The sequence below is a fragment of the Leptosomus discolor genome, chromosome 9 (genome assembly GCF_034619465.1).
Source record: "Leptosomus discolor isolate bLepDis1 chromosome 9, bLepDis1.hap2, whole genome shotgun sequence".
Taxonomy (NCBI): domain Eukaryota; kingdom Metazoa; phylum Chordata; class Aves; order Leptosomiformes; family Leptosomidae; genus Leptosomus; species Leptosomus discolor.
In genome coordinates this window covers 19,736,745-19,759,329 of record NC_141399.1, presented here as the reverse complement: position 1 = coordinate 19,759,329, position 22,585 = coordinate 19,736,745, and the positions used below count along the sequence as shown (strand labels likewise).

Sequence of the window (22,585 nt, the reverse complement as noted above, 5' to 3'; positions counted from 1 at the left end):
ATATAAGGACTCTACTGCACCTATGTGTAATCAGCTCTTTAGAATTCAGAGTAGTCAATTAATAAAGATAGCCAAACCTCTTAATAAAGATAGCCAAACCTCTTAATAAAGATAGCCAAACCTCTTTCCTTAGGTCTACTTCAGTCAAAGAAGAACTAATGAACAAAAATCACAGAATATAAATCAACTGATCCCATCAGCTGTAGATGCAATCTAGATGATCATTCTCAACTAGAAAATAAGTTCTCATACAGAAACAACATCTACCACATTTTCCTCATTCTTAGTGCAGCAGTATGAAATCTAATCCCTTCATCGATAAATTTGTAGTCATCAATAAATGATGTCTCTCCTGTTTGACAATTTTAATACTCAATAGGGAACATGAATAACAATACGAACATTTTCAAAATAACAGTGGCCAAATCTCAAGAGTAGCTGACTTTCCAGCCATGCTAAATGAAAGTCAGGAAAAATTAAAGAACCCAAATAAACTGACCCAATACATCACACCATATCTTGTTAAAACTGTTCAACAAGAACATAAAACACAATTTAACATCTCTGAAATAAAAAAGAATGGTAAAAATGGCTACTGATTATGACAGAATCCCAGAAATTTGAGGCTATTTTATAGCCTGATACATGATTCTGAAGGTTACTTCCAAAGTTATGGATGTTACTCATTTGTTAAGCTAAAGACACATTATGCAACACAATCTTATTTATGAAATCACTTTTAGGAACACAATTCTTCTTAGCAGTATCATTTGAAAAATATGAATGTGAAATGTGTATGGGAAACATGGATGAATTTAACCATTCTAGAGAAAATAATTTAGACTTCTGTCCTTCCCACAGAGAATTCTTTATAGCATATCATCATCTACAAACTGTCCATCAATCAACAACTCTCCATTTCTTACAAGAGTCATCCCCTCAGTCACCAGAATACAGAAGGAACGCATCACCAAAACAGGCATACAGCAAACCTTTTACCCACCAGTTAACAGATCTGAACGATCCCTCTTGGAATGCAGGACAGACTGCTGAAATATTTAACATCTATTTTCAGATATTAAACCCCACTGCCATCATTCAAGTTTATAAGGAGGTCATAGGTCCCCCTCACAAAAGGCAATTTCGGCCAGCAGTAAAACCCAACATCCTGACAAAGAAGAATGATTTGAGAAAGCACCACGCGCCACTTTCTATGTGAACTGTGTCCACGTCAGAGGTTCCTTAACCGTGGTACCTGAAGTGTATCAAAGTGGGCTGCAGTAAAAGAAACCCTTCCCTCTACACCTCTCTAATTCATTAATAAGAAAAGCACAAACTAGTTCATAGAGGCAGTTACTCTCAAGCTGTAGCAGTATGACAGACTTGAGGGGGTATAACATGTAAGAACAGATGGCATTGGAATAACAGGTTGGAAAGCCAAAGATCCAGGAGAGGACAGATTCAGAAGTGTTTTGCTCGCCTATGGACATATTCTGACACAGTATAAGCAGCCGCATTTTAAGTCACCAGCAGGAAGGGAAACCGATTCAAAAGATTAAGGTACAGAGATAAACATGGCATCTTAAAAAAGGGTCAATTCATCTTTGCATTGCTTACTGATTCCTCATTTGTTAAGTATCTAAAGAGCTGCTTGCTATATGGACAAAGAAATTCCAGTTGACACAATCCAGTAGGTTTCATGAAATCTATTCCAAAACAGCCCCTGTCAAAAGTTGTTGCAGAAATTGAGCTTGGCTAACCAGCGAAGAGATAAGAAACAGAAGAAGTAGCCCATGTTCTTAGTGAAGACAGATTGACCAGCAAGCTCTAAAGGGATCTCTGTTGGTACCTCTTCAGTTTGAAGTATTTCTAAATGATCCAGAAAAGATGATCATTTAGAAAAGCGACAAAGTTTATGAAGCTGTTCAAGCTTCTTCAGGGCAATGAAGAGTTGCAGATGGACCCAAGTACTGCAAGTAGAACTGGCAGATGCACACCCTTTAGTTCATCTACACAGTGTTTCATGAGGGATGAACAACCCTCCCCTCACACACAAAACGATAGTCTCTCCCCTTGCTATTACCACACTGAGTGAAACCCTGGAACATTATTTAGAGTTTTTCATAAGCACAATGCTCAGCCACTGTCAAGAATCACATACACACAGCGCATCACAGCAGAATACTATCTCTGAGAAAAAAATGGAAGACACCATTACCTGCATTACTGTATACAATTCCCAATGAACACCCATGTGCCAGTCTTCCCCTTTGTCACAAATGTATCCTTTGTCAAAAAAGATGAAACAGCATAAGGAAAGGTAGAAAGAAGTGAGACAAGAGATACCAAGGACTGCATAAAGGCTTTTATATGATTAATTATTAACCAAGATAGGACTCTTCTACCAGTAAGACTGACGGCCGAAAGGGGTGGAGAGAGTCTAATTGATAAGATGAAGGGAGAAGGTGAACAGGGAACAATTGCTAATCATCACTTCCAGTACAAAAAGCAGAGCGGTGTTAAATGAAACAGCAGAGAAGAGGCCAGGACTTTATTTAATAAAGCACTTTTCCACACAGTGCATAAACTGTGAAACTCCTCACAAGATGCTATGGGTGATAAATAAAATAAAATCAATCACTCAAGTTCAAAAGCAAATAGGGCAAATTAATGGATGTGTACCACCTTAGGCTCAGTAAGCCCCTGACCCAGAAAGCACTTAAGTCTTAGGAAAGCACCTCATATGCTTATCTTGCTGTGCTACTACACCGTAAACACCTGCAGGGCACTGAATGAGATGGGTATGTGGCTGGACTGTTACGATCTCTCTCATGCTGCAATTATGGAATCACAGCCTGAGCTTCTGCTGTCCCCTGCTATCTATCAATTTGTGACGTCATCTGAACACTATTATGGCAAAAAGAAAGAATACAATTTAAAGTTAGAAAACTGCTAACTTAGATTTCACGTGTGTCATTATTACTTTCTGCTGCCCACCTAAATAATAGGCCTGTTTTCATTTTTGCTGCGGTATGATTTAAAACATATCTTCCTTTTGTAATTCCTTGTAATTCAATCTCCTATGTCCCAACTTACCCCACCCAGTCTCACCTGGGTTGCAATCCTTCCACAGATAATTTTTCTTCTCAAATGGATGTTAATTACATGATAAACATAGTAATAGAAATATGTCACATTTTTTGCATGAACAATGGGAAAACCCAAAACATGAATGGTAACATGCCAGAGCACCCTCCAGCACAACAAATCCACATAAAGAAAATGCAGCATCTAGCTGCTAATTCCACTGAATACATCATTTTTTCTTAGCCTATACATAAAAATACTTTGCAGCACAATGAACTGGAATAGGTATATGCCTTCTCATATACTTCCTAATTTTTTCAACCTATTTCTACACACTGTAGTAAAGCCTCCAAAAATAAACTTGTCATTGCATAATGTTCTATTTACAATATAAAATATCAGTTCAGCCCATAATAAGTAATCTGTTTCTTTTCACAAAGGAACAAAGCCCTTTTCCTACCCTTTCCCTCCCCACCTTCCAAGAGTTACCAATAAAAATTGTAAGCATTTATTTAAATGAAGGTTGAGAAACAAAATGAGTTTAAGAGGTTTCCATGTTCACACTGTCCCCTTTTCTTTCTCCAAATCTAAAATGTCTCTAATCATAAAGTTGGGCTTTTTGAAATTATTATTTATTTCTCATGTTTCCTCTTCCACAATAGAAATCATTGCTGCTAGAACAGATCCAATATGCTAAAACACATTTTTGATTTTCTTTATCCCAAGATGTTGGTGAAGCCAAGATTTAATGAACTCTATGGATTAACTTGGAGGGGGGGGGGGGGAACCCTACAACATTACATATTATCAGCTATGAACATGCCTTTTTTTTTTGTCATTTCACTGTGTCTTTTTCAGTACCATAACGTGACAAAAGAAACAAGAAGTTCTTAAACTCCTTCCACTGTAACAATCAGAATTTTGCGAACTTCCAACATATCTCTGTTCACTTGTGGCTTCAAAAGACAAATCTTCTTGGCCTCTGAGATAGTTTTTTCCAGTTCTCAACTCATTCTTATCTGTCTTACTAAAATTCTGCTAATTAGCAGTATTTTTAGATGACACCAGCAGAACAAGTGTTTCAAGTTAAAGTATGCCATTTAATTTTCATAAATGCTTTGTACTACACCCAACTTGCAGTTATTCAGATTACGCATTGATCATGCCCGAAGTGTATCTTCGACCAAACGAATTTCAGAAGGAATGGGAATGATAATGCACAGGAGAAGCACAGCTCCAGTTGTGTTGCTCTATACCCAAATTACTTAGCTCCACACTCTACCAACTTATAATCACACTAAGCAGACACTGAATTGTCTTCTGTGCTACAAATGTCAACGTTCTGAAGTTTTCTGATGGGGTAATTTATGCTTTACAACACCAAACCAAATTTTAAACTCACAACTCTATCATGCCAGCTAAGAATTTGGTGTTATTTTGAACACATATAAAACTCAAATTTCACTGTCCTTATAAATAAATTCATATTCAGCTACTACTAGTTACCACTACTGCTAGTTAACATGGAATATAAGTCAATCCCTGAGCCTTTAATTGATTGATATTGATTAATCTTTAAGAAAATAAACTTCAGACTGATAAATTAATGTTACAACGAGGATATATCTTTCCTTAAAACACTTTTTCATATTAATCCATCTATTAAATGTGTCTAGTATCAAACAGCATAAGCTAGTTTTAACAGTTGAATTACATAATTACATGCACTTTATTTTCTTCCCTGTAATACCCAGATGATAACAAAGGCTCCATGTAACACGGAGTCACTGCAGCAGGTGAGACCAAAGATAGCCCTAAATCCAATAGTTTTAGCCTCTGTTAGGGAAAAGCAAGGAGGTGAAGGAAGGGTGTTAGAATAGGGCATGGATGTAGCTGTCCCCAGCTTGGGCCACCTGCGAATTGGGACTTCCTAAAGTAGAAGTTTTTATTAATGGTAATTCTATATATGTATTCCATAGTGTTTTCTATACTTTTTGTTCTACAAAGCCATCCAAATGTTTTTGAATCACATCAACTTTTAACATCCACAACACCCCAGAACTCCACACTTCATGTCACATCACACAGAAAGTGTTTTTCAGTCGCTCAGATCCTGCATTCACCAATGCCCTCCGAGAACTGTATTAAAATAAAAAGAGTGAACAATCAATTTCTGTTCTTCCACTCTGCATTATTTATGGTTTTAGAATCTTCCAAACTACCTTTTCTGAACAATTTATTTTCCAAAAGGGTGATGTATGTTAATACTTTTTATTTACACGTGGCAGACAGGGAAAAGTCTAAGCCACAGAAATATGACCACACAAGAAAAAAACGAACACTGATACAAGTTACCATACAGAGGAAAAGAGAGCTAAGAGTCAAGACTTAGCTTTACCTGTTCATGAGGCAACTGTGTTGCACAATCACGCCTACAGGCAGCAAATAATTCATACTTTCCAAACCATCATGTACCTTCCAGTCTGAGCCTATGTCAGAATCGAACCTTTTTCCAGCAAAAAGGAATAGTTCTTGCAAAGACAAAAATGTGGGTTTAATAATTTCAAAAGACAAAAAAATAGTTTATGAAGGAAAAAAACCTTCACATTTTTATAACAAAATTAAAGGCCAATATGATTAAATTTTTGTGGAACTGCTTGATTAAACCTGGCAGCTTCATAGACCGCACAGTTAGACTCTGATGATCTTTGACAAGGGAACAGAACCACAAGGAAATAAAAGGAAATGAAAACATTTTCATTTTATTCTACAAATATCTAGAAGAATGTTTTCACCTTCACAGAACACCTTCCAAGTATTATAAAATGACTAATTGTGGGTGAGGGTTTCAACTATTTGCCAGAAATTAATTTGAGATATGCAAATTTATTTGCAAGTTCAGGCCACATTCAGCAAGGATGTTTACAGAGAGAACAGGGAACCAAAAATAGGTCTAGTACTTCCAAAACATTCTGCTATTTAAGCAAAATGTACAATATGAAGAATTCAGGTATGAAGGAGTGGACATACCCAATTATACCCTAAAAAAAAACCAACCACCCAAATAAAACACAAGGGGCAGCAAGGGGCATTTCTTACAGAGCATACTGGTACACATGACACAGAATAGCGCTTTAATCCGATTGGAATTGCCAGGCACTAATGTAATACACGCACACACACACACAAAAGATTATCAAAAGCTGATTAAAAGCCATCCAAACATTACAATCGAAGAGTAGGGATTAAACAAAAGACACGATTTAGAAGAGGGCTGAAGATTTTTTTGACCTTATTAATGGTCTTTATGAACTTCTATGCAAAACCTTGAGGAAGAATAATATACTTCAGATTTGAAAGCAATCTGTTACACTTCAGGTTTTGTATATTACCAGAATTACACTACAGTTAAGTGAAGGTATTTCAGGCTGGTCGGGGAGCAGTGGCAGTTGCTAGGCAGCATCTGCTCCTGTCAGAGATGCTTCTTTCTTTGTGCAATACAGAACCTCAGCCAGGAATACTGCCACCAATGGATTATTACAAGGCAGCTTACTGCCATCACATGGCATCTGCAAAGTGCTCAAACTGCTGCCTAGCAACACCGCCTCTCTGTACTGAGTCATACCATCACTATGAAAATATTCACGTAAAAAAAGAAACAGATGCCTGACAAGAAAGGTGATGGTTCACTAGCGAAGTGAATTATTGCTAGCACCCTTCCCCTACCCTCCAAGACAAAACCAGAGATTAGGCTCAAAACCCATGAGCTGTTCAAAGTAGTTTTGCACATCCTGGTGGCACAAGGTAGAATTGAAGAAACAGACCAAAAGCCCACAGCATTGTCCACTACCTTAGCTATTTTAAGGAACCGATTTTGAGCTTCTAGCTTTGCAGGCATCTAAGTTAGTTACTTATCCCCTTCCTGTAGATCTATTCCCTCAGCTATCAGTTCATGCAACTTCCACTAGCATTACAGAAGTCCCTCAGTCATACATCATTCCCTCTACATGGGAACTAAATGCAGCAGTTTCTCCCTTTTAAGCAGAGATGAAGGCTGTTTCAGTTTCTGAAAGTCTTTTCCCTCTTTGCAATACTCGCAAAGAGGAGAAAAACACTAAACACATCACACTTTGCACAGAGGAGCATGGAGCCGTTCTGCACTGCTGCATTCCACAGACTGCAGAAGTGATCCCGAAATGGCTACACTTTACTGTTGAACACTAGGAAATGAAATAAGAAAGCAGTCAAGTTTTGAATATCCTGGAGGATGGAGATTTCAACACCTCTCCAGGAAACCTGCTCCTGTGCCTGACTATATGTGTTGCAGAAATCAATGTCCCTCACTGTAAACCACCACCACTGCTCCTCGTTTCACTGTGCAACTCTGAGAAACATCTGGCTCTGTCTTCTCTGTGACTCCCTAAAAAGTAGCTAACCACAAACTAGACCCCTTCTTATCCTCCTCTTCTACAGGCTGTACCACCCTAGATCTCGCAGACCCTCCTCTCTCATTGCATGCCCCAGCCTCCTAACCATTTCCTTATCTCACCCCTCATACTGTGAGATACAATGCCCCAGATGCAGCCCCAAGAGCGATTCTGCAAAGGGGGAAATGATCGCTTCCATCAACACCCTGATTACACAAGAATGAAGCCTGCATGCGGCTAGCTACAAGACAGCACCACTGATTCACGTTCACACATGCAAAATCATAAGCATCGTCCCACAGCGTTTTACATCCTGTCCCATTTTACACTGGCTACATCATAAGACTTCTAGTCCTCTCATCTAACTGCTAAATAAGTTCATAACATGCTAAAGTTACCTTGGCATTTACAGTCAGTTTGCACATTTCCTATCAGGAGAAGGAAAGGAAGAATAGGGCAGACTTATAAAGCATATTTATCAGTATATCAGCTCCTACATCTTAGTTGAAAACTCTGTAGTTTAGCCTATACTGTCCACCACACAAGAACTCTTTGTGAACACCTGAAGACAGCATACAAGACTGCCAAGAAACCTTTCAACCCACACAAGAACTTTGACTTTTCTAAGTCATAGTCATCACCTTTCTTAATAGGTAAACTATTTGCTACTAAAATATCAAAAAATGAAATATTTGCCTAACATAATTGAAGATGGTTTTTTTTTCATGAGACCTAAAGAAATTTTACCTCATCCAATCTTGACTTAAGCAAATAATTTAATGCGATCAACATAATATGAAACATTGGGAAAATCCTCTTTTTCTCTTATTGCATCCTCCACCCAGGCTGAAATAATAACTTTTCATTACTGAAAGAAGAATACTGTCTTGTGCCAGCAACCTGAAATACAATCACTCTAGAATTGAAAAAAACCCAACAAGATCAGAAGTTGCAGTTTAGGGCCTTGATGTGATGAAGAAAGTTAGAGAGAGAAGCCTGTTTTCTACCTCCACTTCCCCAGAGACAAAAGAGAAGCTGTTTCTGCAAGACCAGTGCTTCAAAAGCAATATTCCTTGGGGTAAAACCCTTGGAACACAGGGATAACCAAATATGCATCAGGACAAAAAACCCAACACAGCAGAGCAACTTTGTTCATAATTCTGATCAGATCAATGTACTCAGGTTGAAACAGAACAGCAAGCGGGCAGAATGGATAGCTGTAAATTACTGTGTGCATGACAGAGCGATGAGGGAGCACTACTGACAGTAGCAGCACAAGCTGCTCCAAGCACATGCTCAGCTGTGCGGTCAGCAGACAGCAGGCCCAAGCACATCACCACACAGCGCTGGTCTTTCTGTGCCCCAGGCCAGCTCTTCCCATACGAACAAGTCATCACCAGAGGAATGGCCAGTCAATATAATCTTTAAACAGAAACACAGACACATAGACAATTCGCCTAGTCATTCTCTTCATGCAAAGCCAGGCGCACAGGTAGCATGCAGCTCCATTGAGTACAGCACGTAATAGCTCGCGTCAGGGCAAAATGATCTCACAAACATGTTGATCCTGCTTCACTAAATGCAGTGAAACGAGACTGTTGCCTCTTTGGTTTATTAAAAATGGAGTTACCAGTCATTCAGCTTATGAGTATTTAGAGCGAGAGAAAAAACACAAAGACCCATCGAAGTTCAAACCACAGTTTTCAATAACCTTCTTTTACAATAATTCATATACTTCTGGATTATTTATCCCACGCTGGCTGACACTTTCTCATTTGTGCCTACATGCTCTGTTCATGTATATAATATAGCCATACGTGCATAAAAAATACATGAGAACATGTGTCTAGGTGAAGTGGGCAATTTTATACAGACATTTCCATTGGGTATTTTTGTCTACAAGGAAGAGGTGGCTGAAACAGAAACAGCTCCTCCTACCCTCCCAGATCCAGATCCAGTTACTGGAAACATACACATTGCTCCCTACAAGGACTATTTAATACTGTCTGTGATAATCTCCTATGAATGGTTTTATGCTGCCTTTACAACTTGTTCAGGTAGATCACATACTGCTGCAAGACAAAGGGCTGTATGCAACACAGCACCCAAACAGGCCTGTAAAAAGTTAAGATATTGCTTTCAATTGGCTTCGGTTTTAACAGTTCTTCTGTGTTTCTGACATGTATGCAAGGCTTCATTTATCAAGATCAGAAGACTGAAAGGGTAGGTATGCTAAATTAACAGTTGGCATAAACACCTCACTCAAACACATTTAGAGGGAAGAGAGGCTCCTGCTATTCAAATAAAAAAAGGGGATTTCTAGAACAGTAACCCACCTGCCGAAGCACACCGAACTACACTCTAGCACACATTGGGGTAGCTCACAGGCTTATCTTCAAAATAAAGAAAACAAAATAATTCACCGCTCCATCAACTACCTACTGCCAACACTAAAAGAGTTTAGTGCATAAGCTTCCTTGTGTTCTAACATCAACATAAACCTTTATTTTTGTTTCAGAGAGTAACTGGTATCAGCTTACCTTTGAAAGCACCATGACCTGCTGTCAATCACCAAGAGTTAGTTAGCTGGCACCACTTGTCATAAGCTTCTCATAACACTGAAGTGGCAGAAGGAGGTCTTATCCTTGTAACAAGTAATCACCTCACAACTGTACTGGAAAGCACTTAGTTTGCTCAAACGCAGTTATCAGTCTTCCTAATACCTTTGGCTAAGTTTTGACTAAAGCCTCTTTGTCACCCCATCACCCCATACTCACACACCAACTTCCAATGCCTTAAAATTGTTCTAGAGAGAAAGGGCTAAAATATGTCTACGAGGAAGGAATTCCTGCTAAAAAAAAAAAAAATAAATTAAGAGATGCTTTCAGGATCTCAGAAGAGATCACAAAGTTCATTTCTGACACGCAAAACCTGAATGGAAGTTTGATTTTAATATCAGTCACTTGAGCACAAAATTTCACCCCTTTGCCTTGAGGTTCTGTGAGCGTACAGATTTTGAAACAGAACAGAATAAAATGCAATATTAAGGCTGATTCACAACTTAAAAACAATCTGTGGAAAGGCTGATGTCAATTGCAACTGGTTTTGAAGCAAGATCCCACTGTAGGCTTCCCTTAGCCTCAGTGAGTATCACAGCTGAGAAAAGAACACAATAAACTTAATTCACCATACAAATTAACAAAAATTTCTGTGAAGCAGGAGAAAAAGTTGCATCAAGCTCTTAAACTGAATAATCTTCAGCTCTTAAGCTGAATAATCTTTCAAAGACTTTCCACTCTTTGGTCAGTGTTTTCACATCCACATCTGAAAAGAACTCCCATTTCTCACAAGGACAAATCTACGAAAAGCATATGGCTACCGATAACCCTATAAACCCCTAAAGGGTTTAAATTAGGGATATACAGCTGTTCTATGTAAGAACTATGTTCCAAACCATTGTTTAACATATCACTCAGAAAAGCCTGTGTATCTATATGTCATTGTGCATATGAAGACAAAGAATTCTTCCTCATTCCAAATTATCCCTTTTCTGTGGCCACCAAATACGTGGTAGAGAATTTTCTAGATCACAAGTTCTGGTAATAGTTCTTACATTTCCCTGAAGTTTATAGAGGACTCTGACTTTTTAAGTACAGAATTACTGAAAAGAAAGCCTTTGCAAGATAGTGAGACTCAAGGCCAGCTGAGCTATTGCACTGACTGTAAGCTAAGATACCTTTCAGGAGGATTAATAAAAATACCAACTTTCCTCTCTTCCTCATACATAAAACTGCAAACCATGACCTGCACCATCATCCCATACTCACACACCAACCTCCTATGCCTTAAATTGTTCAAAAGAGTAATTACTCTAAATTTTCCTCACTAACTTCACTCTGAAGAAACTCCCTTCCTGTCCTACAGGCCTGACCCTAAACATACAAATAAGAAGCATCAAAGAATCACCTAAGGTTTCCAAGACCTAGAAGCATTCATTGCACATACCCTGGTTTTAATTGTAATTGATACCTGCTGCATTAAAAAAGAAAGTAAAATAATTTGTTCCTTAAACGAACATGAAAAGTCTAAATATAAAATCCATTCTGCACTCTGGATAAGGTCAGAGAAGAAACACTTTTGCCCCCACCCTATCGTCAAGCAGCTGAAGTCCTGAAGGTCTTAACTGAATACAGAATATGGCATAACTCTGATAAATGGAGAAAATTGCTCTCAAAATAACCAAAGCACCGAAGTTAAACCCACATTGCAATACTATCACTTCTTACTCTAAGATCACACCGACATTCCCATGCAAACCATGCAATAAACAGCTGAATATACACATCTGATTCCTTGCCTTTGCAAGCAATTTGAAAAACCATTTCTCAACTTCATTCCTCCTGTATTTAGAAAGTTTTGGCTAATTTCTACTGTATTTGTGGACAACTGATATTTAGATGACCTCAAACTAGTACTATAGGATCTCATCCAGCTCTGTAGACGCAAGCATTCACAAGAGTAACCACAATGTCTTTTGGTTAGTCTTCTCCAGAATAAATGAGTCAAAATATATTAGTTTCTTCCCACAAAACAGTATATTTCATCTCCAAGTTCTCAGCAACAGCAGAAATATAGATTTACACCAGACAAACCAAAATTACTAAAGTTACATTTAACTATGTTAAATGACACCCCACTAGACTTTCCTTTTCTATACGGAAAATCTCCAATCAGGTCCATCATGGGAGCTGCTCTTTTCCAGAGACTTTTCAAGGTATGATTAATTTTTCATTCAGTCAAGTAACACGTACATTTCCTTTATGACCCCTGACTGAGAAATTCTTAAGTCCTAAGGGTAAAAAAAGGCCCTAGGGCACAAAATATTGAATGGAACCAAAAACTACTCCAACCCACAGACCATCCAGTTTTCCTAAGTAACGAGCAAGTCCCCAGGTATTACTACCACCTCCCAAAACAGCATTTTACAGAAAGTTTAGAAGTACATCCCTCCACATAGCTTCAGTTCCAAGACACATCACTGAAGAACATTCTTAGTCACCCCCCTCCTGCTGCCAAACAATTACAGTTTCTGGCAATAAGATACAAAAGAGAAGATGAAATATAATATACATCCCAGAACCCAGCTGCAATGGTTGATACTGCTTCCCAGATTACCGAAGATGGACTTTTTTCTATCTCTCAAACTCTTCATTTTAAACCGGTAACAAACTGCTTCAGTGACACAGAGAAACACTAATACCAATCAACTCAAAGCACTCCTTCACTTAGCAGCTGCCTTCTGTGTAAACAGGTCAGAACAGAGTAGGATCATGCCAACAGGCTTGGCGAGGAAAGGCAGACTTTTTATAAGTTTTGCAGTCCTGTTTTTCCAAACACAAATATGAATTGGGAAATACGCAAACCAAGGTTTTGTGGCAGGGGAAAACAAACAAACAAACAATCAAACCAAAAATAAAGATGCTGGTCAAAAAGCAGAAGCTGTGGTAGAGAACAGTAACTAGGACATTCTAATGATCCATTCTTTCTTAGTAGGAACAAAGGAAATACTAGTTATTTGTATTTGTGCTTACAGATTTACTTTTCATTTTTACCAATTAAGTGGTGAAAATAAAAATAAAAAATTCATTTTAAATAAAACAAAAGATTTTAACACTAATTCTTTGAATGAAGTAAGAACAGGTGCTGTTTTTGCAGGCAGGTTTTCTTCCTTCTCCATGATTTAATACATATATTTAATATGGTCAGCCATACAAAGTACAGGATTAACTACATTAAAAAAAACAAAACAAAACAAAAAAACTTTCTTGAGAACGACCTAAACATGCTTCTTGCACAAAAATAAAGCAGCAGGAACAGGCAGCCTAATGAAATGCATAATCATCTCTCGCATTTGCCAAATTTTAATTAAATTTATTGAATTACGTTATTTACTAAAAAGTTCTCACTGCTGAGCTTTTTCTTTATTATTTAGTACTTGCTTTAGAAGACTAAATATAATTAATCAGATCACTTTAATAAATATTTTCTTAGAGACAGAGACTGCTTTAAAAACACTAAAGCACTAGAGCCAGTTATCTTCAATAATCAGTCTAGAAATCTCGGTAATTGTTTTCATAACTGGTCATCTTAAGCATCTGTGGAAGAACTATTTGCTTTTTAACAGCGAGCCTAAAGTTTTAAAAGTGTAGTTAGGAGTAAAAGCACTGGCTATTAGTATTTCTAAATAGAAAAGAAGGGAATTATTCACAACAGCTATCAGACAGTAGCTAGAGTAGCTGAGAAATACAATCAAGGAAGAACTTGTATGTTGTAAGGGGAACATTTAACTTATTTATCTAGAAATATCCTGAGCAATCTTTTAATATCTTTGTTGCAGAATGACTTCTATGAGAACTGGGCAATATAACAGTGTTCTACAACTATAAGCATTGAAAACTTCTATTAATTACAGTCAGACAGGCACAGAGAACATCAGAACCGCCAAAAAGTCACTGGCATTCACATCAGCAAATTTAACATGTTCTCTTGCAGTCAAGAGCCTGTGTAGCTGTAAAGGGATACCTCTAAAGGGGCTCCAGCAACCTCGTGAGAAATGTCTTTGTCTTAAACTCTTTGAAAGCCAATGCAGAATACAAAGCCCTTCTACACCCACATGTTAAGAGAGGGAATGTGCTGTCTTTCTGAAGGAACAGTTTCTATAAATTATCATCTCTGAGACTATTAACTAGAGAAAACGACGACACAAGTCTCAATTTACTTTCAACAAAGAGAACAGCATCAGAAAACTACTTTACACAACACTTTCACTTCCCTTGATACACATGGGCCTGGATGCCCAGACATACCTTTCTATTTCACCAGAAAGCTCTTTGTGGCATTCCTGTTACAGAAGTAACTGCATTTTTTCCCACCCAGCTTACATTGACAGAGACATAAAGTCTATTGCCATAAGCGAAAGCACATCAAAACCCATTCGTGGTTTAACAAGAACACAGAGAAAACACACAAGGGTTTTTTTTTGGATAGACAGCGGTCAAAATAAAAACAAACTACTAAAGCCCAAGGCATAACCTCATACCAGCAACTCAAGCCAAGAAAATTATTTTTGCATATATTATTTTATTTGTGAAATTAGGATAACTTAGATGGGGGGGGGGATTTTTTTTTTTTTTTTTTTTTGCTAGTGCACCTCATACCAGTAACACTTTAGATCTACATCTTCTATAGACTAGTTTCTCCGAAATGCACAAAAATAACCACTCCAGCAAGCAATAACAGATGTACTTCTGGAAAACTAGTACTCCTCTCCCCACTTATAGTAACTAAACTCCAGACACAAGCAGCGTTTTTCACCTATTCTCCCTCTCTGGAGGATTATCAACCAATATCAATTACAGGAAAAGTAACTAAAGCTACCCAAGAACAAAAAAAACTTGCCCAGATATCACCAAAATTTTTAAGACTTAGCCATTCTCACAGACGTACCTACACACGCGCTAACTGAAAAATCAATGTCACAGGGGTATTCTTAAGACTACAGAATGTTCACTGAAATACCACTTGTCGCCATCCACTACTCTCTCTTCCAGATGCCTCTTCTAGTCTTGTTTTCAACCTGAATGGAGATTTCCTATCTTTTCTTCCCATACGTCTGTGTAAAAAAAAAATTGGTTCACCTACTTTTCAATTAAGGTAGCATACGTATTTTCTTATTCAAGAACATGGGCCAAACACAAACAAAACTCCGAATAGTACACCTTGCAACACGGAAGAAAAAAAAAAAAAAAAAGACTACATAAACAGAACAGGAAAACAAGACCTGAAAAATGAGTAACTTTTTTTTTTCTAAAGCATCTATTACTATTATACCTCCAAGCTTAGTACCAGGACAACAGAGGTGGTCTTTCACCAACAGCTAAGGTATGATCAAGTCTGGATACTGTGTATTCTCAGAACACCCAGCTGAGCCATTACAAAGCTTGTTAACTTTATAGTCTCCCTGGGATTGACAAACATAGCAACAGTACTGTAGGTAACGACTTTCTTCTGTTATTTTATGCCATTTATGTGTATTGCCCTACACTTACAAGTTCTCATCTAACACACTGGATTTCATATTTTTTAAATAGAAGTTAACTCCTTATTTCTTCTATTCATTACGAGAATATGTGCAATATACTAAGCAAAATATTTGTTGCACAAGATGAAAAATTAACAAAAAGTAATGATACATTTTGTTGTTTGTTGACTACATGCTCCAAATGTGTTGTAAATATTAGCAGCATAAGGCTTTTTTTTTTGACAAGTCAAAATCCCACAGTACAGGTTAACAGATCTTTGTAACAAGTTTATATTTTTTAAATATTTGTAGAAATCACTACACACTGTGTAACTTAAAAATCAGTATGAACAACTGATAACTATAAATTTAATAAAGCATTTAGGTAAGTAATCAGGGTAGACACCACCTACTTTTATTATTATAAAAGTCATCACTTTAAAACTAAATTAAATCAAAATAATCTAAATGTGAAGTTAAAGTCTGCATCTTCCATTTCACTAGGCATAACATTTCTGTGCTTATCAGAAATTACTGTATGCTAAAAAAAACAAACCCAAACCCACCAATGATGATCTCTCGAACTGGAGCAAACACGAGATGACAGTAAATCTGATTTACCATAAACAACGAAAACCACCACCACCACTACGCATTTACAGAAACACACGAGTCGTTTCCAGCGAACGCAAGGCACAGCGAATGCTACAGCCCCAGACCATTAACAGCCACGGCCCCTGTAGTCCCCCGTTTCAACCATTTTCAACCATTCCCCCCAATTTAAATCTATTTTCAACGCGGCCGGCTCGACTCAGCCAGAGCCCGGTTTTCCGCTCCCCTCGGCCTCGCCGCCGGTTCCCGGGGCCGCACCGCCCGCAGCAGGTGCGCCGCCGACGCCCCCTAATGACATCGCTCCGTCACCGTTCGCTTTTCCTAAACTCCACATAAACAAGATCACCACAAACCACAGATTAAAAGAGAAAAAGGAATAGCGCGCTTAAGCAGATTAAGGGCTAAGCGACTCGTTTTCTGATGATTTGTGCAACCAGGACCTGCGCGCCAGCCCCAAAAGACTTTTTCCTTCGCCGCGGAAAAACTCACGGAAATAACCCAAGACAGCCCACGGGCGCATCCCCCGGGTGCCGGCCGCTGCGGGCAGCCGCGGCCCGGGATGGCGGCCTGGAAGGCGCCCACGCTCGCCCGCCAGCAACCTTCCCCAGCCCCGCGGGGGGGGGGGCCGCGCCTGCCCTCCTCACCATCCCCCCCCGCTCCCTACCTGCCGGGCAGCGGGAGGGGCAGCGCCGCCGGGAGCCCGCGGGGGCGACCATCGCCGCCCCTGCGGAGAGGCAGCAGTGGGGGTAGGGGGGGAAAGCGGGAAGCAGACGTGTGTGTGTGTCCCCCGCCAGCCCCAGCCCCCGTGGTCTGGCCGCTGCGGAGAGTCGCGGGGAGGGCGGTAGGGGGGATGTAGCAGCACCTACCCACGCCGTATTTCTCCTCCTCGGTCGGACTCCACATGCTGCTGCGGCGGCAACCGGCCGCGGATCCCCTGCGTAGAGCGAGGCGGGCGAGCGCCGCTCATGGAGCGGGGGCGGCGGCTTCACCTCCTCCCCCCCTCAGCGGGGGCGCTACTCCGCGGCCGCCGCGCTGACAGCCCCCGCCTCACCCTCCGGCCGGGGCTGCGCTGAGGGACCTTTCACCGCTGCCGGGGGGCGGTGGGGGAGGTCACCCCCCGCCCGCCTTCCTTCCCTCCCTCCCTCCCTCCCGGGCAGCAACCGGCGCCGCTCCCCTCAGCGCCCGCCGCCAGCCCACCGCCTCTCCTAGCGCGGCCCCACCGCCCCAGCGGGCTCCTGCCCTACCGACGCGGCGGCCCCGCGGAGCTCGGCGGCCCCTAGCCTCCTCCTCCTCCCCCACCGCCGCCGCTCCTGCAGTCGTCGCCGCCGCCGCCGCAAGACTCGGGCTGCCGCGCCCCCCCCACCTCCCGGTGGAGCCCGGCGCGCATGCGCGGCTCGCATCACCTCCCCCTTCCCTCCCTGCGCGGGCGCACGAGGCGCGCGCGGGCGGCAGCGCGTGGCCCGGGGCAGGGGGGGCGCGGCCGGCGCCACAGCGCTCCGCGGCCGCGGTGTCCGCCCGCCGCCGTGCCGCGCCCCCACCCCCCACCGGCAAAGCCGGGGGCTGCCAGCGGTGCGGCGCGGCTCCCCGCCGCGGGCACCCGGCGGTGCCTGTAACACTGGGGCACGGCCCACCCCCCACCGGCAGTTGCTCAGATCGCCGCCGGGCGCTTTCGTGCGGTTCCGCAGCCCCCCGGGCGCGCAGTCGAACTCCACGCCCGATCGGCCAGAGCTCTTTTCTCAGAAAAAAAAAAAAAAAAAAAAAAAAAGAAACCCGAGAAAGTGCCTCTGCAGCGAGGAGGGCGGGGGGGAGGAGGGGACCTCCATGACCCCGAGGGCAGGGGGGGGCACCGGCGGCCCCGCCCCGCGCGTGGAAACTGCCAGAGCACGGGCCCGGGGCAGGAGCGCGTCTCCGACCCCAGAACCAGAGGGACCCGAGCTCCCTCCAGGTGCGTGGGAAGCGATGCTGCCGTACGTGCCCCGGTTACAGACCCCCTGATGGAGCGCTGCCCTCCCTTCCCACGGGGGCTGCCCCCGCCCTGGCCGGAGCCCCGGGGCTCAGCGGCAGCCCGGAGGAGTAGCTCACTCCCTGGTGTTACGGAAACCAATTGAAGTAAGCACACGTAAACTGCTTGACGAGCTACTAGTAAAACCCGTTATGTCTCTCATTTTGGATTGGGTACTTTTTTGCCCCAAGTGTACAGTAGCAGCATTTACGGTTGTCATTTGAGTAGACAAAGAATCAGGAATTAGTGCCAGCTCCCTGAGGGGAGACACCAGCCGCCCTTGGTAAGATCAAAGTTTGGGTTTCCCCCATTAACTTCCACAGTTTCTAAGGAGTCAGCAAAATTTGTATAGGTTGCACAACAAAATTTACCCAAAACTTGAAATGCTTTTGGATTTCATCTTTGAGTTCAGCTTTCATTTCTACTCTTTCCATAAAACCTAAATTCTAATTCCTCAAAGCAAATTAAAAGCTGAAACAGGTAATTAAAAACTTCTCCTGTAACTGAAATTTTGATCACTACAAATAGTCTGCCAGATTGGTGATTTTTCTCCAGTCAGAGCCTTCCTGAAGCCAACAGCAGAAAACAACACTTTTCATCCAGCATTTTCAGAAATCTTTGTAAATAACTTACTTGATGTAAAGTTTTAGGACTACTCTAAACTTCTTAACAATATAACTTCAGATGTACTCAACACTTTTTATAGAATATCTGTTCCATCATTATATAATAAAACAGAATGAAAGTTGTCAATTTGCACTACAGAACTGAGGTTGCTGTGGAAACCTTCGTTATTTATTTTTTTAACATGCACAACTTATATTTCAACACTGAACAGCGGCAGGTTTCTGTTTGGGGTTTTGTTTGGTTTTGGGCTATGGGTTTGCTTTCCGGTGTAGAGTGCAAACAAAGTGGCCAATAAGTCAGCACATTTGTACATTGAGTTAGAAAAAACTTATTTAATCATACCTTAATTCATATTCACATTTAGGCACATATATTTACAATAGCTTCATTACTTTCCTTCCTGAGGCACTCCCACAGCATGCAGAAATAGCTTTTTGAAGCGACAGAACCTGACAAAGTCATTGAGTTGCATCTGTTGGAGACAGGCTGCTCTGGCTTTGAGAATTTGGGCTTTTTAAATATATGTGTATGTCAATAATAAATACATCTTCATCCCTTACTAGTACTCGGGGAGCAGAAGACCTCTGCAGTGACAGGAATTGGTTAATTCTTACAGCCTCTTCATTTTACAGCCTCAGCACTTCATGGATTCTTCTTGCTGACAAGTTGACCAGTGGTTAAACAGATACTTTTCCTGCTTAAGAAAAAACACAGATTTTTGTTTGTTTGTTTATTTTTGTTTGTTTTTGTTTGGGTTTTTTTCCTCCCAAAATACAATCATGTCTGAGTTGACTCTTTCCCTTCAAGTCAATATGGAATCAAGGTGAACTTGGGAAGACAAGGTGAGAACCTTGCAAGGTTAGATAAACTCTGAGGAGGACACCACAACAGTTGACAGAAGATGACCTGCAGGGAACTGATAGTATATAGAAACATTCTGTTGAAAGGGAACTATGCCATTTGTATTTCCTGATCGTGGACATATAAATGATAGTGTTAATGGCTACAGTCATATTGATGATAGATTACTTCTATTTGAAATACAGTACAACTTATTACATATTTATTCCTAACACTTTTCTGCACTGCTGCTGGTGATACCTATTTTCAAACAGAGAAAGTCAGCAGAGGGGCATATGACCCACTTCAGAAAGAAAAATAATCAGTGTGTTTTACTTTAGAGTCAGCTGAACACAAGTTTGCATAACTTAGTTGCCAAATGTATTTGCACCTGTTCCTCTGATGTATGCATTCCCTAGTTTAATGAGTCTCCTATCACCTCTACATAAATACTGATTGCTTTAGTAAATACTCTAAGCTTAAGTTAGCATAGAACAAACATCTCATCATGTAAAGGAGACAGAGGCACTAATCTCCAAGGCAGCAAGCAGGTATTCAGGATCACCCATATGCGAAAGACAGACCAAAGCAAACAGCAACTACTGCACAGGGCTGCAAAACCACTATTTCTTCTGTCTTTTTTCTCTTTTAACAGAGCTCACTCCTGCCAGCCTCAACATTCATACTGCTCTGTAAAGCATGGGAAAAGCATAGTGGTATTGTGCAAGCATAAAGCAGAAATTTTGAGCGTTATATGCCCCAGGGTGTTTTTTTTCTGGAGCTGTTTGGATCCAGAAAAGACTGCACATAAAGACTGCACATTTTAAAACCACCACCACAAAATTGGAATCCAATGCCTACTTCATTAGATTATTTAAATGGTTTTAAGGTTTTGTTAAGAAGTTTTAAAAATTAGCTTCAGCAATAAAAGTAAGTTTTAAAATCTGCTGTAAATGTCAGAGCTCCTAGAAGAACTGTTGATGGATATCATGGGTCTCAAACACGTATGCTTCTCAGAGAAGAGCGTCCTCCCCTTGCAGAAGTCTTCTGAGCTGCCGTTCTGAGTCTTTGTCACTAAACTTGTGTTGCACCATATGAAAGTAATGGCAAAAACACACTTCAAGACCTTATTTAATTGAACAAGACAAGTCAGAAGGAAAGCACTAATCACTTTGAGTAACACTGTTGAAAATTTCTTAATGTCCACTGTGTACAGTTGTGTCAGAAGTATTGTGAGCTGGTTATGGTTAAGTTACTGCAAACACAGTTGTCGTTATCTAAACAGAGGACACTATGTTTAACATAGTATTAATTAAAATACATTAGACAGTTCATCTTATATCTTACTATCTTGCGATAATATAGATGTGATCTGAAAGGAGCTGGCTAGGGAACAGAGAGATATGACACAGTTTCTTTCTCTCAAATAGATCAAGGGAACTGCACAATCCTTTCAAATGCTCTGCAAGGGACAAGGGAAGGTCAGAGTGCAGAAAGCAGAGAGACTCTTATACCTCCCTGCAAGCAAATTTTTCTCAGTTATCTCAGCCTTCAGATATCATGGATCATATCACCTTCTTGCCCTCTCTTTCAGGTAAGAGCTTCCCTATGCTTTGCCCTTTCTCCTCATTCTCAGGGCTATAGATGCTGGTACTTCTACTTCCATTATTACTTCAAACCTCTGTTTTAGAAACACGGCCCAGAACCCCTGCAATCAGAAAAAAAATAATTAAAAAAAAAAGTCAGGGATTAATTTTAACTTCCTCCAGCAGTCAATTTGATTAGTTACCTCCTTTTCTACACACGAGGTTCCAACTTTGCATGGTTGTTTCTTTAAACTTCATGTTCTCTCCCTGTTGACAAGATTAAGCCATTAAACAACTTGACTTTCACATTAAGTTATAAATTCCTCACCTTGCAGGGACAAACAAAAAGATCCAAAGCAAATGCACTCCATCACCATCACCCATGACCTCACAGGTCCTTTTGAAGCACCAAACATTTCTTCTTTGTGCCTCAAAATAGGGATTCGCATGTCTCGAGAACTAAGCTCTTCTTCCTTTGATGAAGTAATATTCTGAAACTTTCAAGGAGGAGGTCTCAGCTTTTGATGTACAGATCCAAGTCATATTCTTAGTCCTATTGCACAAGGCCAACTCATGGATCTTTTTCCTTGTGAAGAAAGGAGCAAACCATCACATTTGGACTCAAAATGCAGCAAGTGACAGCAGTTTTTCCCTTTAAGGCATTGCCATGTTTGTGCCCCACAACTTCAATCACCTAATTATTCTTTCATCAGGATGATTTCTGATTAGTGCTCAGGACTGGGGGAGGATTTTAAAGGCCATTATCTTAAGACTCCTTTTTTAAAATTTTTAATTCAGCATGATGTCCTCGTAAGCAACTCTGCTCCCAACCCTCAACGTTTCTCAGAGTGGCAGGAAAGCAAAGACGACCCCTATACACCAGGCAGCAATTACATAGTCACTCCATTCCTTATCGAATGCCTGAAGAAGGAGCTCATGTCTGAAAGCAACAAGCATACATCTAATTTTATCATGCGAGATGTAGGAAACATAACTGTCTGGTAATCCTAGGACTACCTCAATTATGATAGTTCTATTGGTCCATTCCTTTAGTACCGAATTTTTTCTTTCACGCAAAATGGAAGTCAGCATAAAATATTCCAGTACATCCCCTATTTTTGGTGTAATCTTCTTCAGAGCAAAGGCAATCTAAAGTCATTGGCGGCAGAGAAAGAGGTACTTTCAAATGCTTCCTGAACATTAGGCATTTGGAGTTAGGTGTCACCTAAAAAAACCCCACAAAAATGTCAACTAAGAACAAATAACACAACTTGCAGTTACAAATGTAATATTAAAAGCTACTTTTACCTATTTGTAATATTGC

The 22,585-nt window shown here is 40.7% G+C and overlaps 1 protein-coding gene across 1 annotated transcript in view; it reads right to left on the bottom strand.

The window, feature by feature from the left end:
• DOCK3 (dedicator of cytokinesis 3) overlaps nt 1-17,109 on the bottom strand; it is a 212,502-nt gene extending 195,393 nt beyond the window's left edge. The window contains exons 1-2 of the mRNA XM_086470656.1: nt 17,073-17,109; nt 16,871-16,930 (exon numbers count right to left, since the gene is read on the bottom strand). Of these exons, the coding sequence (XP_086326782.1) occupies nt 16,871-16,930; nt 17,073-17,109 (97 nt within the window). The remainder of the gene's footprint in view (nt 1-16,870; nt 16,931-17,072) is intronic.
• Nucleotides 17,110-22,585: the final 5,476 nt, after the last annotated feature.